The sequence below is a fragment of the Panthera pardus genome, unplaced genomic scaffold (genome assembly GCF_024362965.1).
Source record: "Panthera pardus isolate Hobbes unplaced genomic scaffold, ASM2436296v1 HiC_scaffold_20, whole genome shotgun sequence".
Taxonomy (NCBI): domain Eukaryota; kingdom Metazoa; phylum Chordata; class Mammalia; order Carnivora; family Felidae; genus Panthera; species Panthera pardus.
Window position 1 is genome coordinate 10736945 of NW_026526766.1, and position 26681 is coordinate 10763625.

The following is a 26681-nucleotide window of genomic DNA, read 5'->3' on the forward strand; positions in this document are numbered from 1 at the left end:
TAGCACATTTGATTAACCCAGGAGAGAAGGACCCTTTTGACTGGAAGCCTAGCAAGTAATCTACTTTGTGGTCACAAATTTAAATGTTACCTTTCAATGTGAGGCCAAGTTTCAATTCATTTCTTTTTCTCCCCCTAAGAATTCATCAGAATGGAAACAAAACAAAGAGGCCCTGTTCTTTATATTTTAAATGTAAACTCTCCTTCAATAGGGGAATGGCCACACAAACTTGGTAAATCCACACAGTGGAACGTTATTCGGCAAAAACAGCGATGAGCTCTCAAATCACAAAAAGACGTGAAGGAAGAAGGCAAAACTATGGAGTCAGTAGAAGGGTAAGTGGTTGCCAGGGAGAGATGAACGAAGCTTCGTAGGAAAATTTTAGGGCAGTGAAACTACCCTGTGTGATACCGCAATGGCAGATACATGGTGTTACACATCTGTCAAAGCTTGTAGGATGTACAACGCAGAAGATAAGCCCTAATGTAACCTATGGACTTTAGTTAATAATAATGTATCACTGGGGCACCTGGGTGGCTCAGTGGATTAAGCGTCCGTCTGACTCTTGACTTCGGCTCAGGTCATGATCTCACGGTTCGTGGGTTTGAGCCCTGCGTCAGGCTCTGTCCTGACAATGCAGAGCCTGCTTGGGATTCTCTGTCTCCCTCTCTCTTTCTGCCCCTCACCTGCTCGTGCTCTCGCTGTCTCTCTCTCTCTCTCAAAACAAATTTAAAAAAAAATAATGAATCACTATGGGCTCATCAGTTATAACAAATGTTATCACTTAAGTAAGGTCCATCCAAGAAAGACTGAATCAGCCAGACGAGGCTGCATACAGAAAAAAGACATTTGTCCTGGCTTTTACTCCACAGGTGGGATTTGACAGATAGGAGAAAGGTGGGAGGACACATCCAGAGGGAAACAGCAAGGGTTGAGGTGTGGAGGTAGGACCGAGTTCCCCGGAGGGATTGAGGAAGAGGGTGCCAGGCCCTGAAGAAAGGAAGTGCATCTGACAAGTAAAGGAAATAAGTTTCAATACATACACTGGGCCAGATTATTAAAGCTCCTGAAAGGCAAGCAGGCAGAATTGCTATTTTATGCAGTAGATAGTACGGAGCCTTAGCAGGTGTTTGAACAGGGGACAAGATACAGTCCATCTGCATTCATAATTCACGAATTTTGAATTTGCAAATTCGCTTCCTTGCCCAAATGTATTTGTAACGGGCATTTGGGCACACGTGCAACAAACAAACAAAAAAAACCAAACAAACCAACCCCCCAAAACCCCAAGATGTTACTGATAAGGGGAACTGTTAGGGTGTGGCATATGAGAACACCCAGTATTTTCTATTCGGTTTTCCTGTAAACCCAAAGCTGCATTGGCAAAATTCAATTAAAATGCAGTTAAAAAAATTTTTTTTTAATGTTTATTTACTTTTGAGAGACAGAGAGAGAGAGAGACAGAGTGTGAGCAGGAGAGGGTCACAGAGAGAGTGAGGGAGACACAGAATCTGAAGCAGGCTCCAGGCTCTGAGCTATCAGCACAGAGCCCGATGCGGGGCTCGAACTCAGGAACAGTGAGATCAGACCTGAGCCGAAGTTGGACACTTAACTGACTGAGCCACCCAGGCGCCCTGATTAAAATGCAATGTTACAAGCTCACGATATGAGGCAACAATATATGTCAAGAGAAAAGAAAAACGAACTTACTTTTGGTTCACGATTAGCCACTCCCGAATATAGGTCTGAACACAGTCCCTGACGTGAGGGTCCAGTTCAACCCTAATGAGGTGGGGAATGAAACAAAAGCATGTTATTACTGGAGAGATACAACAAAACAGTCCCTTATCATAACCAAGGAGAGCAGCACGATCTCAAATCTGTATCAGGGGAGAGTGCCGGGGGCATCCCTACCCATTCATCAAGTGTCTGAAATATCCCCCAGGCAACAGCATTTTCACTTTGATGAGACAAACATGTTGGCATTCGATGCTTTGTGGGTTGTCCTTATTATAGGGAATCGTGTTAAACTGTACCTATCCCTTAAAGGCATTCCAACACCAGGGAGGCAGAACCAGCTATAATCACATACGAAACAAGAGAAAGAGGCATAAATACCAATTTCTCACGGGGGTAATTTGGGCCTATGTTTTGCTCATGTGTAACCTTGTTAGAACATGCATGTTTCCCCTCGGGAAAGCCACGAACAGTTGTCTCATCCTTTGCGGAGCTGACATGACTTTGGTCGGTGACTATTCTTTTCATACCTGTGCAACAGTGCATCATGGGAAAGACCCTCCCAGCGTTTCAGGGGCTTTTTTGCTGTTTTTCCTAAATGTTTTGGTACTTGAGATAAATGGGTCTAAGGACTGCATACTAAATACTGACTGCCCAAATCCTAGCCCCGCCCCTTATTAGCTACCTCGGGTCAGTCCCCCCACCTTTGTGGGCCTTAGTGTCCTCATCTTAGAGCACTGTTAATAGAGGAATGTCTCCTTTAGAGGCAGGGGATGAAATTAGGTCAGTATGGGAGTGCTTCGGAAGGTATCAGGCACATGATAAGACTCACTTCTGACCTACTTATTATATGCTAGGTACTGATGTAACCAATTTACATGTATTAATTCAGTTAATCCTCAATCAGCCCCGCAGGGCGTAGGCATGCAATATTATTCTCATTTCGCAGAAGAAGGGGATGATAAGGATCTTGCTCAAAGTCCCGAAGCAAGCAGAAGGGCAGGGACTTAACCCCAAGCCGTTCACCTGTGGGGTGCAGGCTTCCCACCAACCACACTATCGGAGTTCAACCTCAAGTTCTGGGTGCACAGGGGGTCAGTTAGTCTTTATTCTGGTGATGACGACGATGCCTTCCTGGGTTTTGATCACCATGGCAGGCTTTTTGGCAGTGATTAGAAGAGCAGAAGTTGTTTTAATGTCATCAGACAGACAGTGTGAGCTAACAGTTCTGGTCACAAGGCAGTGTTCTACCGAATCACTGAGGCTAAGTTAAAAAAAAAAAACAAAAAACAAAAAACTGCCTCTTTCATCACAATTTAAATAATAAAAAAGCCTATCTCTAAATCTACTGTAAGTGTCTTAATCGGGATTTTCCAAGATTCTTACCTCATGTGAAAATAATTAAGTCACCATAAATTTTAGACAAAGAAATAATACGAAATGATTCTCTGGCGAAGGTAAAAACAACAAAAAAGAGAGAGACCTTACCTATCTTAAAGTTACACCTGAATAAATGGGCTGGCAATGGGGGGAAATGTTTCCCAGTGTTTGTCTCCCGGCGAGTATTTCTGAAGTGTCTGAGAGGAGCATGGTGTAAGCTCTCCTTTGTGAATAAGAACTATCTGAACAGGAGAGCAAGGGCTCATGGGAATGTCACCCAACATCCTTCAACTGACGAAAGAAAATCCAAAATAGAAGCAGAAGATCCCACAGCAGCGGGAGCAGGGGCTGTGTGGCATGATCTCCCTTTGGGGGCATTTTTTGGGGAAGATGACAAGGTTGAAAATGTCCAGGAGAGATGTGAACCTTAATTTTGTTTCTGAAGATAAATGCAACTAAAAGCTCATCCTAAGCCTCTAAGGAGGCATTGCTTTTTATACCATGGAAATAACAAGCGTTTCATGTGGAGAGAATTCTGTTGCTACCAAGGCTAACGCCTGCACCTGGAAACACACAGACTAACCCACGACAGAAGCTCAAACTCTAACTGGCTATTCATGCATTCACTCTACAGAGCTTCCCCTACTGTTTCCCCACTTGGCAAAACTTTCTTCCAAGGTAGGAACTTTGCCCTGTTCATCTACTGATGGCTGTGCCCAGCACATAGTGGATGCTCAATAGACGTGGGTGGAATGTATTTGTGACTCGATCCAGTCTCGTAGGTGGAAACGATAATGCTTGGGAATCGTTCCACTGATTATTACTGAAAAACTTGACGTTTTTACAAATGGAGAAACCCAGGCTCCCTGAGCTCACGTGAGCCGCCCAAGGTCCCTGAGCTGCCACCTAGACGGTCCCCTTCGCCTCCACCTTCGCCTCCCCCTGAGCCTTGCATATCGTCCTACCGCTTCCCCTTCACTGGCTTGGTCCCCACATGCCTTTTCGAAGCCTCTGGTCAAACCAGGGTAAAAACTCTCACAGGCGGGAGCACCACGTTGTCATTCCGCACATCTCAGCGGATCTGAGTAACTTTAGTTTTCCAAGAAGTCCAGAATTGAGGCATCTCCCCCCGTCCCCCCGTTACCCATACCGGTCACGACATCACAATCACGTGTACGTTTTAAGAAGCCCATTTACCCTTCCTCCGGCAAAGAGGGCTGCAAAGTGCGACATTCCTTTGGCGTGAACGCCACATCCAAGTCGTCCTCGGTGAAGTCTCCCAGCTCCTGGGCCAGCTTCACATCCAGGCTGTTCAGATGTGTCATCAGAAGCCCTTCGAAGTCCACCGGCTCCACCGGGTCATAAAACTGAGGCTGGGAGAGAGAGAGAGAGAGAGAGAGAGAGAGAGAGAGAGAGAGAGAGAAAGGGGGTTCCCACAAGGCTTCCAGGCAAAGCGCCCAGGCGATGGTCCTGCCTGCCCTCTCCACCCAGCAAGTGCTCGGCTCTTCATGCACAACTCTGAGGAGCTGCCCAGCACAGCAGCAGTGATACGGAAAAAGGGAAAGAGACTCAGCACAGGAAAGTCAAGTCAGAACACGGCGAGGCACCCAAATCACACCCCAAGGCAGAATTTTTTCTCTGCTTAATTGCATCTTGATGAGGAATCCTGAGGAGATCCAAAATGAGATCACGAGGCTTTGCTGAATTTTATAATTTCTCCTGCGAAAGGCTCTCTGAGGCCATGTTTACCCAAATACAGTGAAGCGGTGAACGGGGGCAGTTGTCCAGAAATTCGGGCAAAGTCAACACTCGTTCTGTTTGAGTACTTAGGCACAGTGTTTCCTTTGGCCTGCTTCATCCTATATGTTGGTTCTTGAAAGCACTTCATACATAATCACAGCCCTCGGTGAACCAGACTTGGGGGCAGAAACTCTCCAAGGCAGCGATTTCCAGGTGCTTCTGGACTGACTCGTGCCGGTCAGGAAGACATTGTCACTGGACTGCAGTTAAATAAGTAAACTAAGGGCAATTGGCTGAGGTTTCCCAGGCCTAAATGGACTCCCTTTTAAAGGACTCTCTTGTTTTGCTCAACTATATCCTTGCACAGTGGGGGAGGGAGGGGACAAAAGAAATGACAGAAGTAGTTGGCAATTCCAAACAGAATTTTCTATAGTTGATAAAATAAAAACTTGGCAACGAGGCAAATATTTTTTTCTTGTCTGTAAAGTTCCAAAACAGGAACCATTGCCTTGAGGAAGTAAAAGAATCAGATTGAGTGGCATTCTGGAATAATTACAATAGCAGCACCCATTGGTATTCAAATTGATGGCAGGCTGTCTGGAATCATCAGCCCAAGGAGCTACTGCTCCTGCTCTCAACTTCTGTCCCCTCCCCGACCCAACCATCCCCAACCATCCACCCCATGGACCAATAAAACAAACACTCCGGATTCTTGACTCGGACTGCCGGGATGTGAAAACAAGACCAGATCCAAGGAAATGCTAACACGACGGTTTTTCACCCCCGCCCCCCTCTCCCCCCACCAAACCATACAGTGGACCAGACATGAGGGCTCCAAGTTGGAGGGGAGGGACAAAAGGCTCCTGAAGGGGCAAAAGCACATAAAATTCGAAAAGGTCAATGCGGCTTGCCGGGTCTCCTCCCACCCTTGCTGTCCCTGCTGGTGGGGGAGACGGGAGTGACTGAGTGACGCGTTGGGAATGGAGGACAAAGCTAAGAACCGAGCGCACATATGCCCTCCTTCTTCTCTGACAGTGGCTGACTTAACTTGCTGCAGGGACAAAGGGGGGCTGACGAGAAGGCAGAGGATCCACACACTTCGGTAGGAGAGAGCAAAGGCACCCGCAGTTCTACATGGCTCCCACGTGATGTGACAGAGGGTTGGGAAGTTTCTTGGTTCTGACCAGGGACCCGGAGGTCGGCTAAGGGGATGAGCACAGTCCTTACAGGGTGCCTCTCAAAATGAAGAGACAGGGGCCAGAGGGGGCTCAGGGAGCTGGCGATCAGCCTGTGCAGGAGCCAGGTGGAGACAGCGTTTGCAAAAAGGACACTACTCACCTCTGCCAGAGGAAACGACAGGCATCATCTATGCAGATTTGCTTAAGACCAGCCCCAGAGGAGGAGGTGGATTTTCCCACCCTTACCACACCCAGGACAGAGAGCTCAGAGTCAGGGACTGAGTGAAGAAAATCCTTTTCTTTGCAGACTTATTGTTGGACAGCGGATACCCATTGAGCTAATCATTACTAAGCACTTACTACGTGCCAAGAAATTGGCCAGGTCATTATACACACTATGTCACTTAATCCTCAGTAAAGTCTAAAAGGGATATATTCGTATTAAACCCATTTTACAGAGGAGGACACCGGAGGCTAGAGATTTAACAATTTGCCTGTGGTTACACAGCTGGGAAGTAGGCCCTCGGGAAGTCAAACCTTGGCAGGCTCACGTTCTTACCCACAATCGTTGGGTTTTCTCTCGCAAGCATTTGAGGCAATCTGCACTTCCAGAAATAATGAACACACAAGGCAATAGTGTGTTTAGAAGAGTGTAAAAAACTACACTCACCACTACACCCCGAGTTCCACTCTGTGTTTCTCACGAGACCAGCTGCTCCACGTAATAACATAAAGTAATTAACTAATTAAAATATTCCTAAAGGTAGATTTATTATGGAGAATATCAATGCCTCAAGCCGAGGAAGCGCTTTAAACGTATACCTTAAAAATTTCACTGGAGCACAACTGGAAGCATTGTCACACTAGCATTAATAACTAAGTAGAAGCTTCCAGGGAGAAATGGCATTTGTGTGAGATGGCCAGAGAGAATACAAATTCAGGTCCAGACCAAGTGTTCTGCTCGTCACGACCCTGAAATCCAAATGATGCCAAAGCTGGCTGGTAGCACCTACTGCCTACAAACCAGGGTGGCCAAGACCCTGGATGAAAAGGATGGCTGGCTCCCTCTTTCAGCCATGATTTGCTAAGTGTCTGCTGAACGCGAGTCACTGAGCCGGGTGGTAGGGGTAGGTAGGGAAGAGGACAGGTAGCTAATCTCAAGCATCTCTGCACGGATCTCTTGTCAACCGTGAGATGGTGAAGCCTGCCACATCGTCACAGATAAAGAAAGCTACCTTTGAAGAGGGGAGCCACGGTAAAGAACGCATACCATCGCTGGGCACTAGTTGGGTGGCGATATGCCAAGTGTGATCGGTATACGCGATTGATCATAAAGTCAAACTCTCGAGGTCCGAATACATTCCAGGACAAACAGACCGTAAACGTCAGCTGTGTGATACTGAGTATGGTTCGAGCACGACAGACAAGCTGGTATTTGATAACCAACCTTCTCTATTCTTTCTACACTGAAACTAACAAGGGAGGAGGCTGTTCATTCCTAATGTGATGCAAACTAGTCTCAGTATTCGCAAGTGGGTAGAGACCCCAACTACTGTTAAGGATGCCTCCATGGAAGTTGTTCCCCTTGCAAATTATAATAATAATATACTAACCAGGAACCAAAAGAGATTGATTTTCCAAACTCTCTGAAGCCTTAATCCCAAGAGTAGGTTTTATTATAAGGCGATCACCACATACACACAAACACATACACTATGCTGATTTAGTGATACGCAAAGGGAGGAGACAAATATTGAACAGAATCAGAGTGGTATGTTATTTATCTGGGGGGGGGGGCTGAAGTTTGAGAACAGGGTTGGGGAGGGGATAGTCGAAGATCAGTCCTTAAGGTAAGACTGGGGCTCCTGGGAGCTTAAACGCCAAACATGAAAATTAACTACTCTGTTTTCTCTGCTGTTGAGCTATACATGTGGCCTCCTGGTGAGTGGAGACCCAAGACTAGATTAAATGGTATAATCCAAAGTAATTCCAAGGTCACTTTATGCCATGGATTACCACACTGTGTCTGTCACTTGCTAAAACAGTGGAAGAAAAAACCCCAAAATGATCCAAAGAGAACTCCCAAACTCTTAAGACAACAACAAAAACTCTTAAGACTACAAATAATCCTAAATCAGGATTTATCTATCATGACGGCCAACTTGGCCAGGCTCAACTACCCTTCCCTGAATTCCCCTCCTAGTACGTTGCCAGTCAAGGCGGGCTACAGGATTTGTCTCTTGCCAGAGCTGGGGGACAGAGACAGGCTGCCAATATTTTGGAGCATACATACACCTTCTACTGACACAATCAAACACTAATTCAGGTGCTGCTGTCGAAGGGATATTGCTAATGTAATTAAAGTCCCTACTCAGTTGACCGTAAGTCACTCACAAGGGAGGCTTCCCGTGGGTGTCCTGACTTAACTGGGTGGATGCCGACTTCATCAGCGAAACAGCCTTCTCCCAGTTCAGGGACTCCAGGCTTCAGCTCCTGTCCAGGGAGTCCCAGCTTGCTTGTGATCTTGTCTTCCTGACTGCAGGTGTGGACTTGCTTAGCGAGCCACCACCAGTGGGTAAGCCGATTCTCTGCAACCAATTCCTTAATATCCATACATATACATCTCTGTTCCTGGTTCCGCTGCTCTGACTAAACCTGGACGGATAACATCTACTTCCATTCATTCAGCAAGTACTCACTGGGGTCTACAGTGGTCCAGGACTAGGGTGAGGGGACAAAGTCACCGCCCTGAAGCAACGTGCCACATCTCTCAGGTGAAGACTTGTGCAGCCTTTCTTTTTAGCTACTCTTCCCAGAGGCCTCATCAGCGGAAGACTGGATACACACAAAAAGATTACAAATACCCTAAAAGTTTCAATTATTCACAGCCAGGTATTAATTTTTTAATGAAGGGAGTTGGAGCTTTTCCTTGTCCCACAAAGCACATCAAAGGCTGGTTCTCCTGACATGAACCGGATTCAGTTCGTTGTGAAACTAAAAATTCCTATAGCACCAAAACTGTATCTGTTTAAAATTCATCTGTGTAGCTCCTAGCACAGTGTCGTATGCAGACAGCACACTGACAGCAGATTAAAATAACAGATCTGGACAATATTTCACAATTCAGGGTATTTGAAAAACAGAGAGGTCAAAAGACTTGCCCCAAATCACGCAGGTAGTCACAAGGGTCCTGGGTCCTTTGTTACAGTACTGAGGGGACTTTACACTGCTCTGTGTGAGGCTGGGGGTGGGGGGAGAGGCATGGCATCTCCAGGTATACTAGCCTTGCCCCCTCCTGTGTGTTTACCCCTTTGGAGGCTGGTCCTCAAATATACCTGGTTGTTCAAGAAAGACGTCTTGTCAAAGTCACCCAAGACCTCCATGTTGCCAAATTCAACGGTCATGGCCCAGTCCTGGTTTATCTACTACATGGGATACAGTTAACCACTCCCTCCTTTTTGCAACACTTTATTCAGATGCAGGGTGACCAAATGGCCAAGGGTGCCGCAGCCTCTGAAATTCTGTGTACCAGGAAACCCCTCAGTCCTGGACAAATTGGGATGGTTGGTTACCCTACCTTTAGGACATCACTTTTTCTAGGTTCCTCTCCTACAACGTAGTGTTCCAGGGTTCAGTCCTAAAACATCTTTTTTTTTTCCCCTCAATCTACATTCACTCTCAGATGAACTCATCCACTCCCTCCCTCTCTCTCTCTCTCTGTCTCTGTCTCTTTCTCTCTCTTTGCTCCTTTTTTCCACTCATGTGTTCTCTCTCTAAAATAAAAAATAAAAATAAAATACCTTTTGAAATTTTAAAGAACCATATTTATCAAGTGACTAACATTTAGGTTATCTTTGGTAGTGAAAGAAAAACGTTGCTTTATTGCAAATTAGCTTAAACACATTACAAAAATGAATGCTTTCTAAGGTACGAGATTTTTTTTTTTTTTTTTACCTAAATGTTATACACAAACATGTCCTGTAACCATGGTGTTTAGGATGTGGCTTTTTACATCCTTTTCTTCAGCAAAAACCCTTACATTCCAGCTGATTCGTTCCATTTCACTTCAAACCTTTTCTATTCTCATTTTTAAAAACAATTTTTCCCTCTATGAAAATGTAGGTTAAGGTTATTAAGCATGTACAGTGTCTCAAATCCTCCTTTCTACCTTAGGACAGAGATCCCAACCCTTTCTTTTCTTGTATTTCACTCTTTTTTTTTTTTTAAATTTTTAACATTTATTCGTTTTTGAGACACAGGGAGAGACAGAGTGTGAATGGAGTAGGGGCAGAGAGAGAGGGAGACACATCACCACAGCGAACATTTACATTTAGAGTTAAAAACCAAAAATCCAGGGGCGCCTGGGAGGCTCAGTCAGTTGAGAGATTTCAGCTCAGGTCACGATCTCACGGTTCATGAGTTCGAGCCACTCATCAGGCTCTGTGCTGACAGCTCAGAGCCTGGAGCCTGCTTCAGATTCTGTGTCTGCTTCTCTCTCTGCCCCTCCCCTGCTCATGCTCTGTCTCCCTGTCTCTCAAAAATAAGTAAACATTGAAAAAATTAAAACAACCCCCCCAAAACAAAAATCCAATAAAACCACACACATACACACCAAACACACCCTTTCTCTCCTTTGATCAGATTTATGACAGAAGCCACTTTATTTACCTAAGGATACATCCATTGGGCTAGCAAGTGGTCCTTAACTATCACACTTCCTGAAATTCAGAGCAAGCAAGACAATAGAAGAAACTATCGTTCTTAATGTTTTTTTCCTCCCGTCTGGAATCCTTCTACCTTGGTAGGTTCTTTAAACAATCCTCCACCTGGATCACATGTTAAAATCCCAGGGCACTTTAAAACACTGATACCTGGGCTCCGACCCTTAGCGATTCTGATTTAATTGTTCTCGAGTGGGTCTGGTCACAGGTGTTTCTAAAGGTCCTGGGTTCTAATCCTAGAGATTCTGAAGTGCAGCCGGGGCTCAGAATCTTCCGTTAAGCCTTCTCGGCCTCCCCCAGCAAGCTTTTCCCTTCTCAGAAACACCTACCTCGCTTAAAGACAGGATAGATCCTCTGTATCAACTGTCCTCCCCAAAAGACCACAAGGCCCCTCAGAGCCGAAACCACTTCTGGCCACCTTGTCATCTCTCATATTGTCTCCGACACACAGACAACAGTGCCAAACACAGGGACGACACCCACGTGCCCCTAGTTACCCAGCACCTCTTACATCATATTTGGTTAACCCTAGCGGGGGAGGCGGGGAACACTATCATGGCAGTAATGCTTTGCCCCAAATCCATCTAGTACGTTTTCATATAAAAAAAATCCATGATTATTTTTAATTTTTTTAACTTTTTTTTTATTATTTATTTTTGAGACAGAGAGAGACAGAGCATGAACGGGGGAGGGGCAGAGAGAGAGGGAGACACAGAATCGGAAGCAGGCTCCAGGCTCCGAGCCATCAGCCCAGAGCCCGACACGGGGCTCAAACCCATGGACCGTGAGATCGTGACCTGAGCTGAAGTCGGATGCTTAACGGACTGAGCCACCCAGGCGCCCCTATTTTTAATGATTTACGTATAAAAGAAGAGTAGTATTTTATGATACAACGCATTTTTTTTTTTTTTTTTGCAACTCCGAGCACCCTATTTATACACACTCACACTCATGAAAGGCAGGCAGGCATGTTAACTCCAAGCAGAATGGGCTCCACTTAGGCTGGTGGCCAAGTTCTTAATCTCTCGCAAAACAACAAACTTATAGTTGATTGGATTTAAATAACTCGGGGCCGTGAAATACTGCTCAAAGTTGAACAACCCCTTGTATCAGCCTGTGGAGTTTTTGAAATGGGTAGTTATGTAAGTAAAGGCAAGAGAAACAAAAGGTCAAAAGGCACTTGGTCTTAATTTTTGGTTGTCTGAAATAACACAATCAACAGTCCTATAGCCTTGCGTGTAAGACAAGTTTTTTTAAAGCTACTCCCGGGTGAGAGTTGTTCGATGATAAATTACTTCCCTGCCGTGCCAGGAATGAATCTTGCTGAAATGTCCCATTACCTTTCTATGAAATAATTTTTTTTTTTTTTAAGGTAAAGGGAAATCACCATTAAGTTGACGATTTCTGTTGGAGGAACCTTCATTTGGGAAGATGACTCAGGGGAAAGAACAGCCACTTCATTGTGACATTCTAGCATGGCAGCAGGGAAACATTAGGGTGGTTTCCTAATCAGGCTGTGGATTTTTTTTTAAGTGGGGTGGGAATTGGGGGCACCTGGGTGGCACAGTCGGTTAAGCGGCTGACTCTTGGTCTCGGCTCAGGTCATGATCTCACGGTTCAAGAGTTTGAGCCCCGCATCAGGCTCTGTGCTGCCAGCGTGGAGCCTGCCTGGGATTCTCTTTCTCTCTGCCTCTCTCCTGCTCTCACTAACTCTCTCTCACTCAAAATAAAAAAAAAGGGGGAATCAACATCAGGCCTCTTGGCTCCATCGTGCCCCCTGCTTCCCCTGCAGGTGACAAGAAGGAACAGGGACGGCATGGTGTCCTGAAAACGGAGTAGAGATCTGGGAAGAGATCATCAGAAGCTATCCTGGAATGCTAAGAGAAATATATTGAAGGGCTATTCTTTCGCAAATAGAACCAGGAATAAATTATGACCGGTAGGAACACCTGATTCTCGTGTAGTTAAACATTTTTGCTTACTTTTGCCATGTCTTTGATACCCCCTGTTAGAAAATGGGTAGTTAAGCCACGTGGTAACTTGATCACCGAGCTAATGAAGAGATTCATCAAAATTCACTTTTGACAAAACTTACTGATGAGGACGCATAACTACCAAAAGAGCACCCTTCACTCAGTAAGCAATTTCTTTTCCCTTTGTGTCTTTAAATTAAAAAAAAAAAAGAAATTTAAGGCTGCAGCATAAAAGTCAAAGCTGGCATGTAGAGAAGGGGTTAAAGCTTGCTAGCTAAACTTCCTTAAAGCCTCTTAATTGTGAGGTCCACGCTGTTTCTCAAGACATCAACTGCAGAAAGCTGCAGTCGTAATTTATAAACAAGCAAGCCACCAAACCCCACCTCCCTACCTCGTTTAAAATATAAGTATCTCGCCCTTTTTTTTTTTTAAGTGCAAATAAAGGTATCCTTATTAAAACACAGAGACAGGACCCGTGGACAGAAAGAGCTGCCTATCTGGTTACTTTTAAACTGAATTTTGCACAGTTTAGAATACAATTTGAGTCAGAAATTTAAAAGAAATTTTTTTTTTCACTGAGATATATATTAGCACCAGATTAAACAACAACAACAAAAAACATATCTAGTATTTCTTGGTCTAAAGGTTATCTAGTATACCCAAAAGCATGGATATTATGCACCTAACGTGTTTTTACTGTAATCTCCAATTCGGAAACAGGAAAAGTACAAACAAAACGGGCAGTCGAGCAAGCCACGGAAGTCATAGATTTTTGTGAAGAAATGTCATCCCAAGTTACCTCTTGCAGTAAAGGGGGCTATACGTTTTTTACTATTACTGTTTCATCAGTGACACAACACACACATTATCCGACTGACAGAAGCACACATCACTCCCGTAAACATACCTTTGAAAGATACACGGTTAAACAGCGTGTGAATTGTTACAGGAGGCAAGATGGCGGCCACAGGAAACCAAGTGGAAGGTTACAAAACTTCGAAGAGCAGAAGTGGTTTTGAAGTAATAAGTGAGAAACAAAACCAAAAAAAAAAAAAAAAGAAAGAATAACCTAACCTACTCAAGATAACCGCTAGAACAAGCAAGAAAAGTGCCTCTCTGCTGTGTGTGAGAGGAAGTGAGCACAGTGAGGGCTCGTAGCCTCTCACCAAGGAAGTGAGGACTCACTTCTGGTTTTACAAACCATCTCAGTTAAGTCAGGTTTATCCCCCTTGACACATGTCAGGCATTCTTGGCGTCAAATAATGTCACGCAGAAGATACACACACTCAGCGTTTGGTGTTAATATAAAAATATAGGCAAACTTCGACTTAAAAGGGGAAGTGTTGTTTCACAAATGAAGGTCTCTACCGTGATTTCCAATTACGTGAAGTTCCAGGCAGGGCCCAATTGGGACAGAAACGGATCGGTGGCTGCCTTGGGCTGGGAGCCGGAAGAGGAGAGACGCAGTGCAAGGCGGCATGATGGGAATCTTAGGGCAAAGAGACTGCTCTGTATCTTGACTGAGCAGAGGTTCAACGACTAGAAACCGGCACCCAAAAATTCATCAAACTGGACACCTAAACATGAGTGCGTTTATTATATGCAAATTACTCTTCCAAGAAAACAATTTTTTTTAAAAATGAAGGTTCCTAACCTGGCTTTTCAGATTTGGGAACGCGTTTTCCTAATAAAAGCGTGTCACGAGTGGCGGCAAGGTACCCCCCTCCCCAAAATGTGAATCATAATGTGGGTGAAATCGAGGAGCCTGTTTGCCCACTAAAGCCTGAAGCTTCAGAACCACATCCCTGAGGGTCCACTCTGCGCTCTATGCTCACGATGAAGGAAGGGGAGAAGGAAAGTGATGTCAAGAAGCAGGCAGTGAGTTAGGAACTGGCGGTTGGAGGGGGCAAGGGGGCTTGGACGAGCAAAGGAAAAGCCGGAAGCGACAGCGAGCACACGCTGTGATTTCTTCACTTGACCATTCTCCCCGCAAGGCCGTAACTCATACTTACTAGTTGGAGAGAGGGGAAGCCGGAGGTACTTATGCTCTGTCGATGGTACTGGCCCAGGTTTGGGGGGAGAGTAAACTGCTTCCTGATCTCCGCCGAAGAATACCTTGGGTAAAATACAAACGTCTCGATGAAGCGGTCGTTTTGAACAAATCGTCACAATTACAGATACGATCTTTGGTACCAGGCTATAAAACCCAGGCCTTGGCGGGGTGATGGGCAGAACTGATGGACAAGTCCTCAGTGGCCTATGCATGGACGTTGGGGCTTTTGTCTAACAATATATACCCTTGAAAAGTTCACAAAGGCCAGGCCACCTACAACCGTAGCGGCTGCCTGTTAGGGGAAAGGCGAGAACATGAAGCGGAGGAAGAGTCTGAGGTTCAAGGAAAGGCCCGGGGCACTTGAGTCCTTCTTCCCAGGCCATTCAGGTCCTCATGTCTGCACGAGGACGTCTGGTCTCAGCTGCGGTACTTTAAACCCCATGCTCCCATTCGGATCCAGCCGTTCTCTCTTTTTTTACTGTTTATTTTATTTTATTTTATTTTTTTTTAATTTTTTTTTCAACGTTTTTTTTTTTTTTTTTTTTATTTTTGGGACAGAGAGAGACAGAGCATGAACGGGGGAGGGGCAGAGAGAGAGGGAGACACAGAATTGGAAACAGGGTCCAGGCTCCGAGCCATCAGCCCAGAGCCCGACGCGGGGCTCGAACTCACGGACCGCGAGATCGTGACCTGGCTGAAGTCGGACGCTTAACCGACTGCGCCACCCAGGCGCCCCTTTTACTGTTTATTTTTAAGAGAGGGAAAGACAGAGCGCGAGTGGAGGTGAGGTGGTGAGACAGAGAGGGAGACACAGAATCCGAAGCCGGCTCCAGGCTCGGAGCTGTCAGCACAGAGCCTGACGCGGGGCTCGAACTCACGAACCACGAGATCATGACCCGAGCCGAAGTTGGATGCTTCACCAACTGAGCCACCCAGGCGCCCCCAGCCCTTCTCTTTTGAAACAGTGAACCCTTTGGTTGGCTGCCTGCTATGATAGAACACTCCAGAGAATTCCAGGCACATTAGATGCCACCTGGAATTGCAAGGACTGACTTTTTCCCCGACTGCTCCTGGTGGAGGGATCCTTTGACTCCCCCCACGTCGAAACACTGCCGTGCCCTCAGCCGGCACCGCTGGGAGCTGGAAACCAGGCACACGAAAGCGGGTCCCCATTAACTCACACCCACCAGCATGAGCTCTGTTCACCAGGGAAACCCAAGCTTACAGGCGGATTGACTTTGAGGCACACAAGTGCTGGTCATTTGTTTGGGGCTCAGAACACATTTTCTCATTTCACATTTCTCAGTCTCCTCTGTGGGTAGATTCTTAGGCTCGTTCACAAAAGCGTATTTAAACCACAGGGAGGCCACTAGAAGCGAAAGACATTTCCTGAGGATCAGGCGGGATCATACATTGGAAACGGGCTGGGTATGCAACAAAAGGTTAGATACATTGTTTAAATGATACTTTTAAAATATAATATTTTAATATTATAAATGAAGCTTATCATATTTTCTCCATTATGACGTGTGCTAAGGCACAATTATTAATCACCCTGCAGGATAAGGTTTCTGACATGGTCTGCTTGGCTCCCAGATGTGGCAATGTGGTACATCTGCACAGGCAGAAAGCCTGCTCTGGTCCCATGTGTGGCCTCCACCCTCCCCATCTGAGAGCACCCCGATGTCCTTCCAGGATTCAGGCCCTCTTGCTGGACACTGCCTAGGCATAACTGCAAAGCCAAGGGGTGGGCACATAAGCCAACTTGGGACAACGATCTCTCCTTCCCAGGATTCTGAATGATGAATGGATACGAGGATGGGGAAAAAATGGCTGGAGGGCCTCTGTGTCAGGGGCAGCCCCTCACATGATGATACAGTGATGGGTGAGACCCCGCCCCCCCAGGATGTGAAAGTAGTCCATACTAACTGCATTCCTAATTTTCCTTGTTTAATTTTGTAAGTATAGGAAAATACTAGGATGAGAAGTATTCTATTAACCGCTGGGGAAATGCAAATCAAAACCACATGAGCTGCCCCTTCACGATCACTAGGCTGGCTGTGTCACAAAAGATGGGCAACGAAAAGCATTGGTGAGGATACAGAGAAATTGGAACATCACACATTACTGGGGGGAATGGAAAATGGTACGAGTGCTTTGGAAAATAGTCTGGCAGTTTCTTCAGAAGTTTAACATCGTGGGGGCGCTTGCGGGGGCTCAGTTCATTGAGCGCCCAGCTCTTGATTTTGGTTCAGGTCAAGATCTCACAGTTGGTGAGATCGAGCCATAGGTTGGGGCTGACAGTGCAGAGCCTGCTTGGGATTCTCTCTCTCCCGCTCTCTCTGCCCCTCCCCTGCTCGTTCTCTCTCTCTCTCTCTCTCTCTCTCTCTCTCAAAATAAATAAACATGAAATAATTTTTTCAAAAGTTAAACATGGTGTTCCCACATATACCCCCAGCGATTTCGCTCCTGGGTATATATCTGAGGGAAATGAAAACATACGGTCACACCAAAATTTATGCATGAATGTTCACAGCAGTATTATTCATAAGCATAAGCATAATTATTCACATACTCATAAGTATTATTCAGAAAAGTGGAAACAACCCAAATGGCTATCACCTGGGTAAAGAAAATGTGGTCTATCACACAATGGAGTATTATTTAGCAACAAAAAAAGCAAAGAAGTACTCATATATATGACAATATGGATGCACACTGAAAATATCATGCTAAGTGAAATAAACCAAACCCAAAGACCCACATATTTTATTATTCCTTATATGAAATTTCCAGAACAAGGAAATCTCAAGAGACAAAAAGTAGACGAGTGACTGCCTAGGGTCGGGGCACGCCAAAGGCAAACGGAGAGTGACAGCTAAGGGGAACGGGATTTCTTTCTGGGGTGATGAAAATGTCTTCACCTTGATTGCAGCGATGGATACACAACTCTGTGAATATCCTGAGAGTTACTGAATTGTGCATGTTACATAGGTGAGCTGTGTGGTATGGGAATTCTTTCCAAATAAAGCTGAAACAGATATGGATATAGATAGAAAGGCGTATAAGTATTCTAAAGACACAAGAGTGAAGGCAAAGGTGACCCAAATTTTTTTAACGTTCATTTATTTTTGGGAGAGCAAGAGACAGAGCACAAGTAGGGGAAGGGAAGAGAGAGTGGGAGACACAGAATCGGAAGCAGGCTCCAGGCTCTGAACTGTCAGCAGAGAGTCCGATGTGGGGCTCGAACCCACAAAACAGTGAGATCATGACGTGAGCCCAAACCAAGATTTGGACGCTTAACCACTGAGCCACCCAGGCACCCCAGGGCTGATTTTCATTATAAGCTGAACAATCACCAAGTTTTAAAAACCAATAGATTCGACCACTGACCAAGTCAAAAAGCCCACCTTGCATGAACAACACTGTATCTTGCGTTTGGCAACCCACACCGGCAGGGCAATCACTTATCTGCTTACTTAGGCAGGGGACCGTCCACACAGAGGGACGAGACAACCAAGCAAAGGCCCTTCGCTGTGACCTGGGTGCCTTCTGACAGACATGACTGCCTGCCCCTGAGACTTCTATCTCCACATCCTCCCCGCAAGACCTCTCAAATAACACGGTTTCGTTTCATGGTCATTCTGAAGCCAGAGACCAGAGGGGTCTACTTGACATGGGAGTGAATACCTGAAAAGTTTCAGGAAAGGAGTGGTATTTTGAGGGAATCCAAGAACGGAAGCAGGGACAGATTCCTGCTTTCATTTTGAAGCAAAATCTGTCATCCTATGCCAACACCCCAGTATTTTTTTCAGCATGAAATCAGAATGTTCCTGCTCTTCAACCCTTCTTAAACAGGGTCAGCGGGCGCCTCTGTTGCAATCTTACGCATCGGTTTCCTAATTCGGTGATCTAAGACTGACCCTCTTCTGACAAGTTGAGCCCCACCCAGCCCCTAACATGGGTCCTATTTCTTGTCCTTACAGGATCGATTCTACAGAATGCAATTAAACCTGTCTCTTCAAAACCGTCAACTACGGAGATGAATTGTCTGTCCTTAAAATGAAAGAGCGAATCATCCCACAGGGAAACGAACGTCCATCATTTAAAGAACTTCAAAATTAAATCTCCCTGGAGAGGCCCTATACACACATTACACCAGCAAAAATAAGCTAGAATGACAAGATCACACGTTGGTCAAACTGTAGTGGAATCGGCATGCCCCACACCCCTCTGGAACCCCACAGGGGTGTATATTAGTTCAGTGTCTCTGGAAAGCAATACTGTAATACACAACAAGAACTATAAAACTGTCGTTACCTTTTAATCTAATCATTTCACTTCGGAACATATAGCCCGTGGAATTCACACAAACAAACATATCATTTGAGCAGGAATGAGTAGAAGATCTCTGTATATGGCAGCAAATAACTGAAAATAACCAAAGCACCCAGCACAAGGGAGAGCACCGAGTACGTAACAGCAAATAGATGAAACACGATTTTACCACTTAAAGTAAAAATATGAACTGGACTCAGCCATAGAAAGGTGTATACCAGGGGCATCTGGGTGGCTCAGTCAGTTAAGCATCCAAGTCTTGATTTTGGCTCAGGTCACGATCTCACAGTTCTTGAGTCAGAGTCCCGCATCAGACTCTATGTGGACAGTGCAGAGCCTGCTTGGGATTCTCTCTCTCTCCCTCTCTCTCTCTGCCCCTCCCCTGATAGTGTGCTCTCTCTCTCTCTCAATAAATAAGTGAACTTTAAAAAAAGATGCGTCCCAAATAAGTTACAAGTAAAACGTAATATGAGGAACTGAATACAAACAACTAACAATATACGTGTAAATATACTACAAGGATCTGAGATCCTTTTGGTAGTTATATAAAGCTAGCTTAATATCTATCACATTCAGCTCTTTCTGATGTAAAGCTGCTTATGGTCATCATGTTAAAAAAAAAAAAATTGTGTACCTATAAAGTAGCCTGCAGGCACAGAAACACTACTTGGGAATTTAAAAAATTATGTAAATTTCAGCTCTTAAGTTAGTGATACGGAACTTCATTCTCAAAAAAGCACCTAGGATCCCAGTGTCAAAATCAACCGGCTTTATCTCCCACTGATCCTAGGGAGGGGGAAGCCTGCCTACACAGGGAAGAGAACTCAGCCCGGGCAAGGGATCACACAGGCGTGGTGTCCATACAGTACTGACTGTGTGTGGGTTTTATTTCCTCTGTATTTGAGTCTCAGGCTAAATTCAACATGTCGAAAACAACTTTTCTGATGCTAGATTTATAGCAGGATAATATTTCCTTGATGAGCTAAGACACTGTTCTTCCAATAATTCAAAATGCTTTAAAATATTATTTTCTTTATTTCTACAAATTTTACTGGGAGGGAGCCTTGGGGTTTGTTTAAAAGGTTGGTACCCCTGCTCGGGGGTCAGAATGGTAGAGGCGGATGGGTAGCAAAGCTCTATTTTTGTTTTTAATTTTTTTAATGTTTGTTGATTTTAGAGGGAGTGAGACAGAGCGCAAGCGGGGAAGGGGCAGAGACAGAGGGAGACGCAGAATCTGAAGCAGGCTCTAGGCTCTTAGCTTTCAGCACAGAGCCTGACGCGGGGCTCGAACTCATGAATAGCAAGATCATAACCTGAGCCGAAGTCTGACACCTAACCGAATGAGCCACCCAGGCGCTCCTCAAAGCTCTGTTTTAATTCAGATGAACAGATCATTGCAATACGCACAGTTTGGACTAAGTCCCAGTGGAAGGAACTAAACGGAGAAGAGCTTGCCAAGTGTGGTCCATGGACCACTTGCATCAAATGTATCAGCTGCTTCATAAAATGCAGATTCCTAGATCCTACCCCCCTGGTCCTAACACAGCATCTCGCAGAGTGTGGCCTGGAAAACTGCAGGTTGAGCCAGCAACTCCAGGTGGTTTTCATGTCAGCAAAGCAGAAGATTCACTCATAGTGCAAGACTATGAGAGAGTATTGGTTCATTCATTCATTCATTCATGAAACGTCAAGGGCACAAAAGTGCCAGGCTCTCCGCCAAGGGATTAAAGTCCAAGATGATACTGTTGCTGCTCCTCGAGGCTCAGTCCAGGGGGTGGGAGGAAGGAGGACACGTGGATAACAGAATATATAATTATAATACAACAGGATGAGTATTATAATAAAAAATGTGCACAGTGCCTTGTGAGCAAAGAGGAGGGAGTTACTGATTCGGCCCAGGAATGCTTAGGAGGCTTCTCGAACAAGAGGACTTCAGAATCATACTTGGGAAAAAAACAAAAAAACGAGTAGGAGCAGACCTGATATAAAAGAACAAAATGCATTTCAAGCATTTTTTTTTTTTTTTTTTTAGCCACTTCACGACATCTAGACATTAAGTTTCCATACTCCTCCTTCAAGTATTTTAACTATCAGGCTGCCCTATTTCTGCACAATGATGTGGCCGTTTGCCAGCTGTTTGAGTTCCAGTATATTAGTTAACCAGGCTGGGTCTTAGTTTCATTACATGCGAAATGAACGGGGCTGGGCTATGTGATCTCCTGGGCACCTTTCCAGCTCAAACTGGCAACTCTGCTTAAGAATCAGCAAATGGGACAGTCAGCACCGAGATCTGTGCCCGCAGCTGTGCGAGGAAACCGTGCAGCCCCGGAAGGCTTCTCACTGGCTTTCACCCCTGAAAGAAAATTCTTTCGCTATATGCTGGGATGGCCAGCAGCCAAAATGGTTGGGAGAACTGTAAAATTGATTCAAGATAAAACCACATCGACAAGTACTTGAACGGGCTTGGGATTCTCCTAAATGTGACAGGTTTTAAACAATAGTGAAAGGGGTGGGGAAAAAAGAAAAGCAAACACATAATTGACTCTCACTAGAATAACTTAGTAACTAACAAGACACTCAACGAATACAAGTATGTAGCTAGTACACAGCTAGTAACAAATACTAATTATAGACATCTGTGGGCGGCATACACATGGATGTGGCCCGGGAGCACACGGTGTTATTAAGCCTTGCAAAATAACCACAGTTCAAGACTAGAGACAACTTGCATCAAGTGAGCAGTGAAAGAATGTTCTTTCCCAAACTTCCTGGATTAAAAGGTTAGGGCAGTGTACTTTAACAACAGTGATAAAGATTTTTAAGCTTGTTGTATGTAGAAAATCTAGCTCTGAAGTAAATAACCCGGGGTTGGGTCACTGTGTGGAGCATGGATGAGGTCTGAAAACACACAGCAGGCTCGAGAGTGCGTAGTTCCTGGAGGGGACCACATAAAAATGATCTAAGGCTTTTCCTGAGATGCATCCTCAGATACTTTTAGTAAAGTGCACTTTTTTTTTTAAATGTTTTTATTTATTTTTGAAGGAGAGAGAGACAGAGCATGAGCCGGGGAGGAGCAGAGAGAGAGGGAGAGATAGAATTTGAAGCAGGCTCCAGGCTCTGAGTTGCCAGCACAGAGCCCGACGCGGGGCTCGAACTCACGAGCCGTGAGATCATGACCTGAGCCGAAGTCGGACGCTCAACTGACTGAGCCACCCAGGCGCCCCAAGTGCACCTTGTTTTTAAAGAAGTGCACCTTTTTTTTTTTTTTTTTTTTTTTGCTTCTAAGTAATCTCTATGCCCAACGTGGGGCTCAAACTCACGACCTGGAGATTAGGAGTTAACTGCACGCTCTACTGACTGAGACAGCCAAGTGCCCTTGGAGTGCACCTTTAAATTTAAAAAGGCTACGGGGCACCTGGGCGGTTCAGTCAGTTACACATCTGTCTTCAGCTCAGGCTCATGAACTTGAGCCCCACATCGGGCTCTCTGTTGTCAGCCTGCTTCAGATCCTCTGTCCCCCTCTCTCTCAAAAAATAAATAAACTTAAAAAAAAATAAATTTAGAAGGTTACAAAATGAGTTTCTGTAGCAAATGTTCTATGTATATTATGTATGCAATACTATATGTGTGTGTGTGTGTGTGTGTGTGTGTGTGTATATATATATATATATATATATATATATATCCATCCTTACACACACATACATGTTTTGAGCAACGAAATCTGAAGTGAATTCCTCAGAAGTGTGTCAGCCTGAGGCTTCAAAATGGATGTTTCAAGTTTCAGAGTTTCTCATATTTTCCATCTCTTCCTGTCAACAGACATGCCATAAACGTACAACATTTATAAAGATGATTCAACAGGTGGAAACACGACTACAAAGAGAAGTTTGCCACTCAGTGATGAGCTGTGGAACTTGTTTCTTCCTCACAGGGGCGTCCCAAATTCCTTTCCTGTGGAAAATTCCTCTGAATGCAGAAGAATAGTTATTAGATGACCGAAGCGTTTGAGGGTTTCCCCAGCAAGCCTAGAGAAGAGTTAGTCAATGTCTTCAGGGTCTCTCTAAAGCATGGCTTTTGTCCAGCCTTTAGATATCATCATATACACATCATATAAGTGAGTTTCTCTCCTGACATAATCACTACTGATGAGGCATTGCAATCCCCTAAGAACACTTGTAAGTACTGAGTAATTTTTGTGTGTACCTGTTTAAAAAAAAAACCAAAAAGTTTCTCCAAAAAAGAAACGTGCTGACACCTAAAGAAAGAGATCTAACATACGTAAGCTTAAGTCCCAAAAGAGGAGGCAAGACAAAACAGGAGAAGTAATATTCAGAGAAATATATCGACAAAAGCATCACACAGATTCATAAAGCTCTACAAAATCCCATCGGAATTGACACAGAGAAAAATCAAACCTAGCCACGCCATGGTAAACACAGCTGGAAAGCAAGGAGAGATTTTAAGGGTTCTTGAAAAAATCTGGGGAAAAGACATTACCTCCAAAGTGTAATCAGAGGGCTGATAATTGACTTCTCAACCGAAAAAGTGAAATCCGGAAGGCAACGGGATGACATCTTTAAAGTGCTAGAAGAAAACAACTACCAGTCTGGAATTTTCTACCCAGTGAAAATATCCTTCACTAATAAAAGGTAAATAAAGACTTCACCAGATAAACAAAAACTGAGAGAACTTATTACCAGCAGAGCTATACTAAAAGAAATAGTAAAGAGAGCCCTTCAGACAGAAGGAAATCAACCCCGGGTGGAGTCACAGCAGGGCTCAAAGCAATGAAGTGCATCAAAAGGGACAATATGTGAGCGACAGTGACAGTACAAAACAATTGTAATAATGCTAATAATGGGTACTTAAAATATACATAGCATTGGGGGGCCTGCCTGGCTCCGTTGGTGGCTCGTGGGACTCTTCATCTTGGGGCTGAGTTCGAGCCTCGTGTTGGGTGTAGAGATTGCTTTAGAAAGATAAAAACTTTTGGGGCACCTGGGATGCTCCGTTGGTTAAGCATTTGACTTCGGCTAAGGCCATGATCTCACGGTTCGGGAGTTCGAGCCCCACGTCAGGCTCTCTGCTGCAGCACAGAGCCTGCTTCAGATCTTCTGTCCCCCTCTCTCTCTGCCCCTCTCCCACTCATGCTCTCTCTCTCTCTCAAAAATAAGTAAACATTAAAAAAAAAACCTGCATTGAAAAAAATTAATAAATAAAAATCTTTAAAAAGTTAAATAAAATATGCATAGCATAGAAAAGGTGGGAGGGGTAAACGGACTTCACGTGTTCTTAAGTTCCTGCATTGTCTGCGAAATGGTAAAAGTACTAACTAATATTAGAATTCTATTAAGCATGTATTGTTGTGATCTCTCTAGAAACAAGAGACAAGTTGAAAAATAGAAAAAAAAAAAAAACAGCAGAAATATACATTTAAACTTAAAGACCTGAAAGCATAAAACTTTTAGAAGAAAATATAGGCAGTAGCTCCTTGACATAGGTCTTGGCAAGGGTTTTACAAATTTTAATGTTTATTTATTTTTTGAAAGAGAGAGAGACAGAGTGTGAGCAGGAGAGGAGCAGAGAGAGAGGGAGACACTGAATCCGAAGCGGGCTCCAGGCTCTGAGCTGTCAGCACACAGCCTGATGCATGGCTCAACTTCACAAACCTCAGATCATGACCTGAGCCAAAGTCAGACACTTAACTGATTGGGCCACGCAGGCAGCCCTTGGCAATGATTTTTTTTTTTTTTTTTATCTAACACCAAATGCAAAGCAATGCAAGCAAAAATAAATAAGTGGGACTACATTAAAATAAAAAAGCTTCTGCACAGTGAAGGAAACCATCAAGAAAATGAAAGGGCAATCGACTGAATAAAAGAAAATATCCCCAAATCATATATCTGATAAGGGGCTATTTTCGAATATATAAAAAATTCATATAACTCAACAGCAAAAAACAAAAAACACAAACAACAACAAAACCCAATCTGATTTAAAAATGGGCAGAAGACCTGAACAGGCATTTTTTCCAAAGAAGATATACAGATGGCTAATAGGTACATAAAAAAGTGCTCAACATCATTAAGCATCAGGGAAATGCGTATCAAAACCATAAGGAGCTATCACCTCACACTTGTCAGAATGGCTGTTGTCAAAGGCAAGAAATAATAAGCGTTGGTGAGGATACGGAGAAAATGGAACACTTGTGTACTGTTGGTGGGAATGTAAACGGGTGCGGCCACTATGGAAATTAGTATAGAGGTTCCTCAAAAAATTTAAAAATAAAACTACCATATGATCTAGCAATTCCACTTCCGGGTATTTATCCAAAGAAAACAAAAACACTAACTCAAAAAGATATAGGCATCCTCATGTTCACTGCAGCATTATTTACAATAGCCAAGACAGGAAAATAACCTAAGTGTCTATCAATGGACGAATGGATAAAGAAATTGTATATACATGTACAATGGAGTATTATTCAGCCATAAAAAAGAATGAAACTTTGCCTTGTGCAACAACATGTATGGACCTCGAGGGCATTATACTAAGTGAATTAAGTCTGACAGGGAAAGACAAATACTATATGATATCTCTTATATGTGGAAGCTACAACAAAACCGGAAACAAGATCATAGACACCAAGAACAAATTAGTGCTTGCCAAGAGGGATGGGAGAAATGAGTGAAGGGGGTCAAAAGATTTGAAAAAAAAATGCCAGGCAATTTGCCCAAGTATAGATCTTTCCGTTGAAAAGAGTCATCCACTTTACAATTTTACCTAGGATTCATCTTGCTCATTTCTGAAAAATCAGGAAAGAAACTGCAAACTGTAAGGACTGGTAACTTACTGAGACTTTGATACATAATAATCTCATTCCCCAAAATGACCTCGGGAGATAGGCGGAATTGTTTGTTATGATCCTGTTCAAGATAAGTTATGAGTCTTAGGAAGGAAAGGGGTCAAGGAAAAAACAAGCTCAAATCCATCAGTGATTACATTAAATAGAATTAGAATACATTCACCGATAATAAGACAGAGGTCACCAGATTACATAAAAAACTACATGCTGCTTACGACAGACATACTTACATACTTTACTTTTTTAACAGCTTTATTGAGGTATAATTGACATGCAATATACTGCACATATTTAAAGTGGACAATTTAAAAGTTTGACACATGTGTATGTACACTGATGAAACCATCACTGCAGTCAAAGACCTTTCTCCTGCCCCTTCTTATCTCCCCCTTCCCCCGACCCTTCTCCCCTGGGAAGCACTATTTTGCTTTCTGTCATTGTAGATCAGTTTGCATTTTCTAGAACTTTATACAAATGTAATCGTACAACATATCTCTTTTTTTTTCTGGCTTCTTTCACCAGCATCATTATTTTGAGATCTGTCCATGTTGTAGCATGTATCAATAGTTCATTTCCTTTTATCATAGAAGAATATTCCATTGCATGGATATACACCATTTGCTTATCCATTCACCTGTTAATGGACATCTGAGTTATTTCCAGTTTGGGACTATTACAAGTAAAGCTGTTATT

General features: G+C 44.0%; 1 protein-coding gene across 6 annotated transcripts in view; it reads right to left on the bottom strand.

Annotated features, from left to right (window-relative positions):
• Positions 1-26681, bottom strand: part of DOCK8 (dedicator of cytokinesis 8) — a 226997-nt gene that overhangs the window by 159900 nt on the left and 40416 nt on the right. For 4 of the 6 annotated variants that reach the window (XM_019463659.2, XM_019463658.2, XM_019463660.2 and 1 more), the window contains exons 2-4: positions 14742-14844; positions 4315-4490; positions 1711-1782 (exon numbers count right to left, since the gene is read on the bottom strand). In XM_019463659.2, the coding sequence (XP_019319204.1) occupies positions 1711-1782; positions 4315-4490; positions 14742-14844 (351 nt within the window). Of the gene's footprint in view, positions 1-1710; positions 1783-4314; positions 4491-11085; positions 11265-13636; positions 13766-14741; positions 14845-26681 lie in introns of those variants that run through there. The other 2 variants (XM_019463661.2, XM_019463662.2) reach the window with 2 other exon arrangements.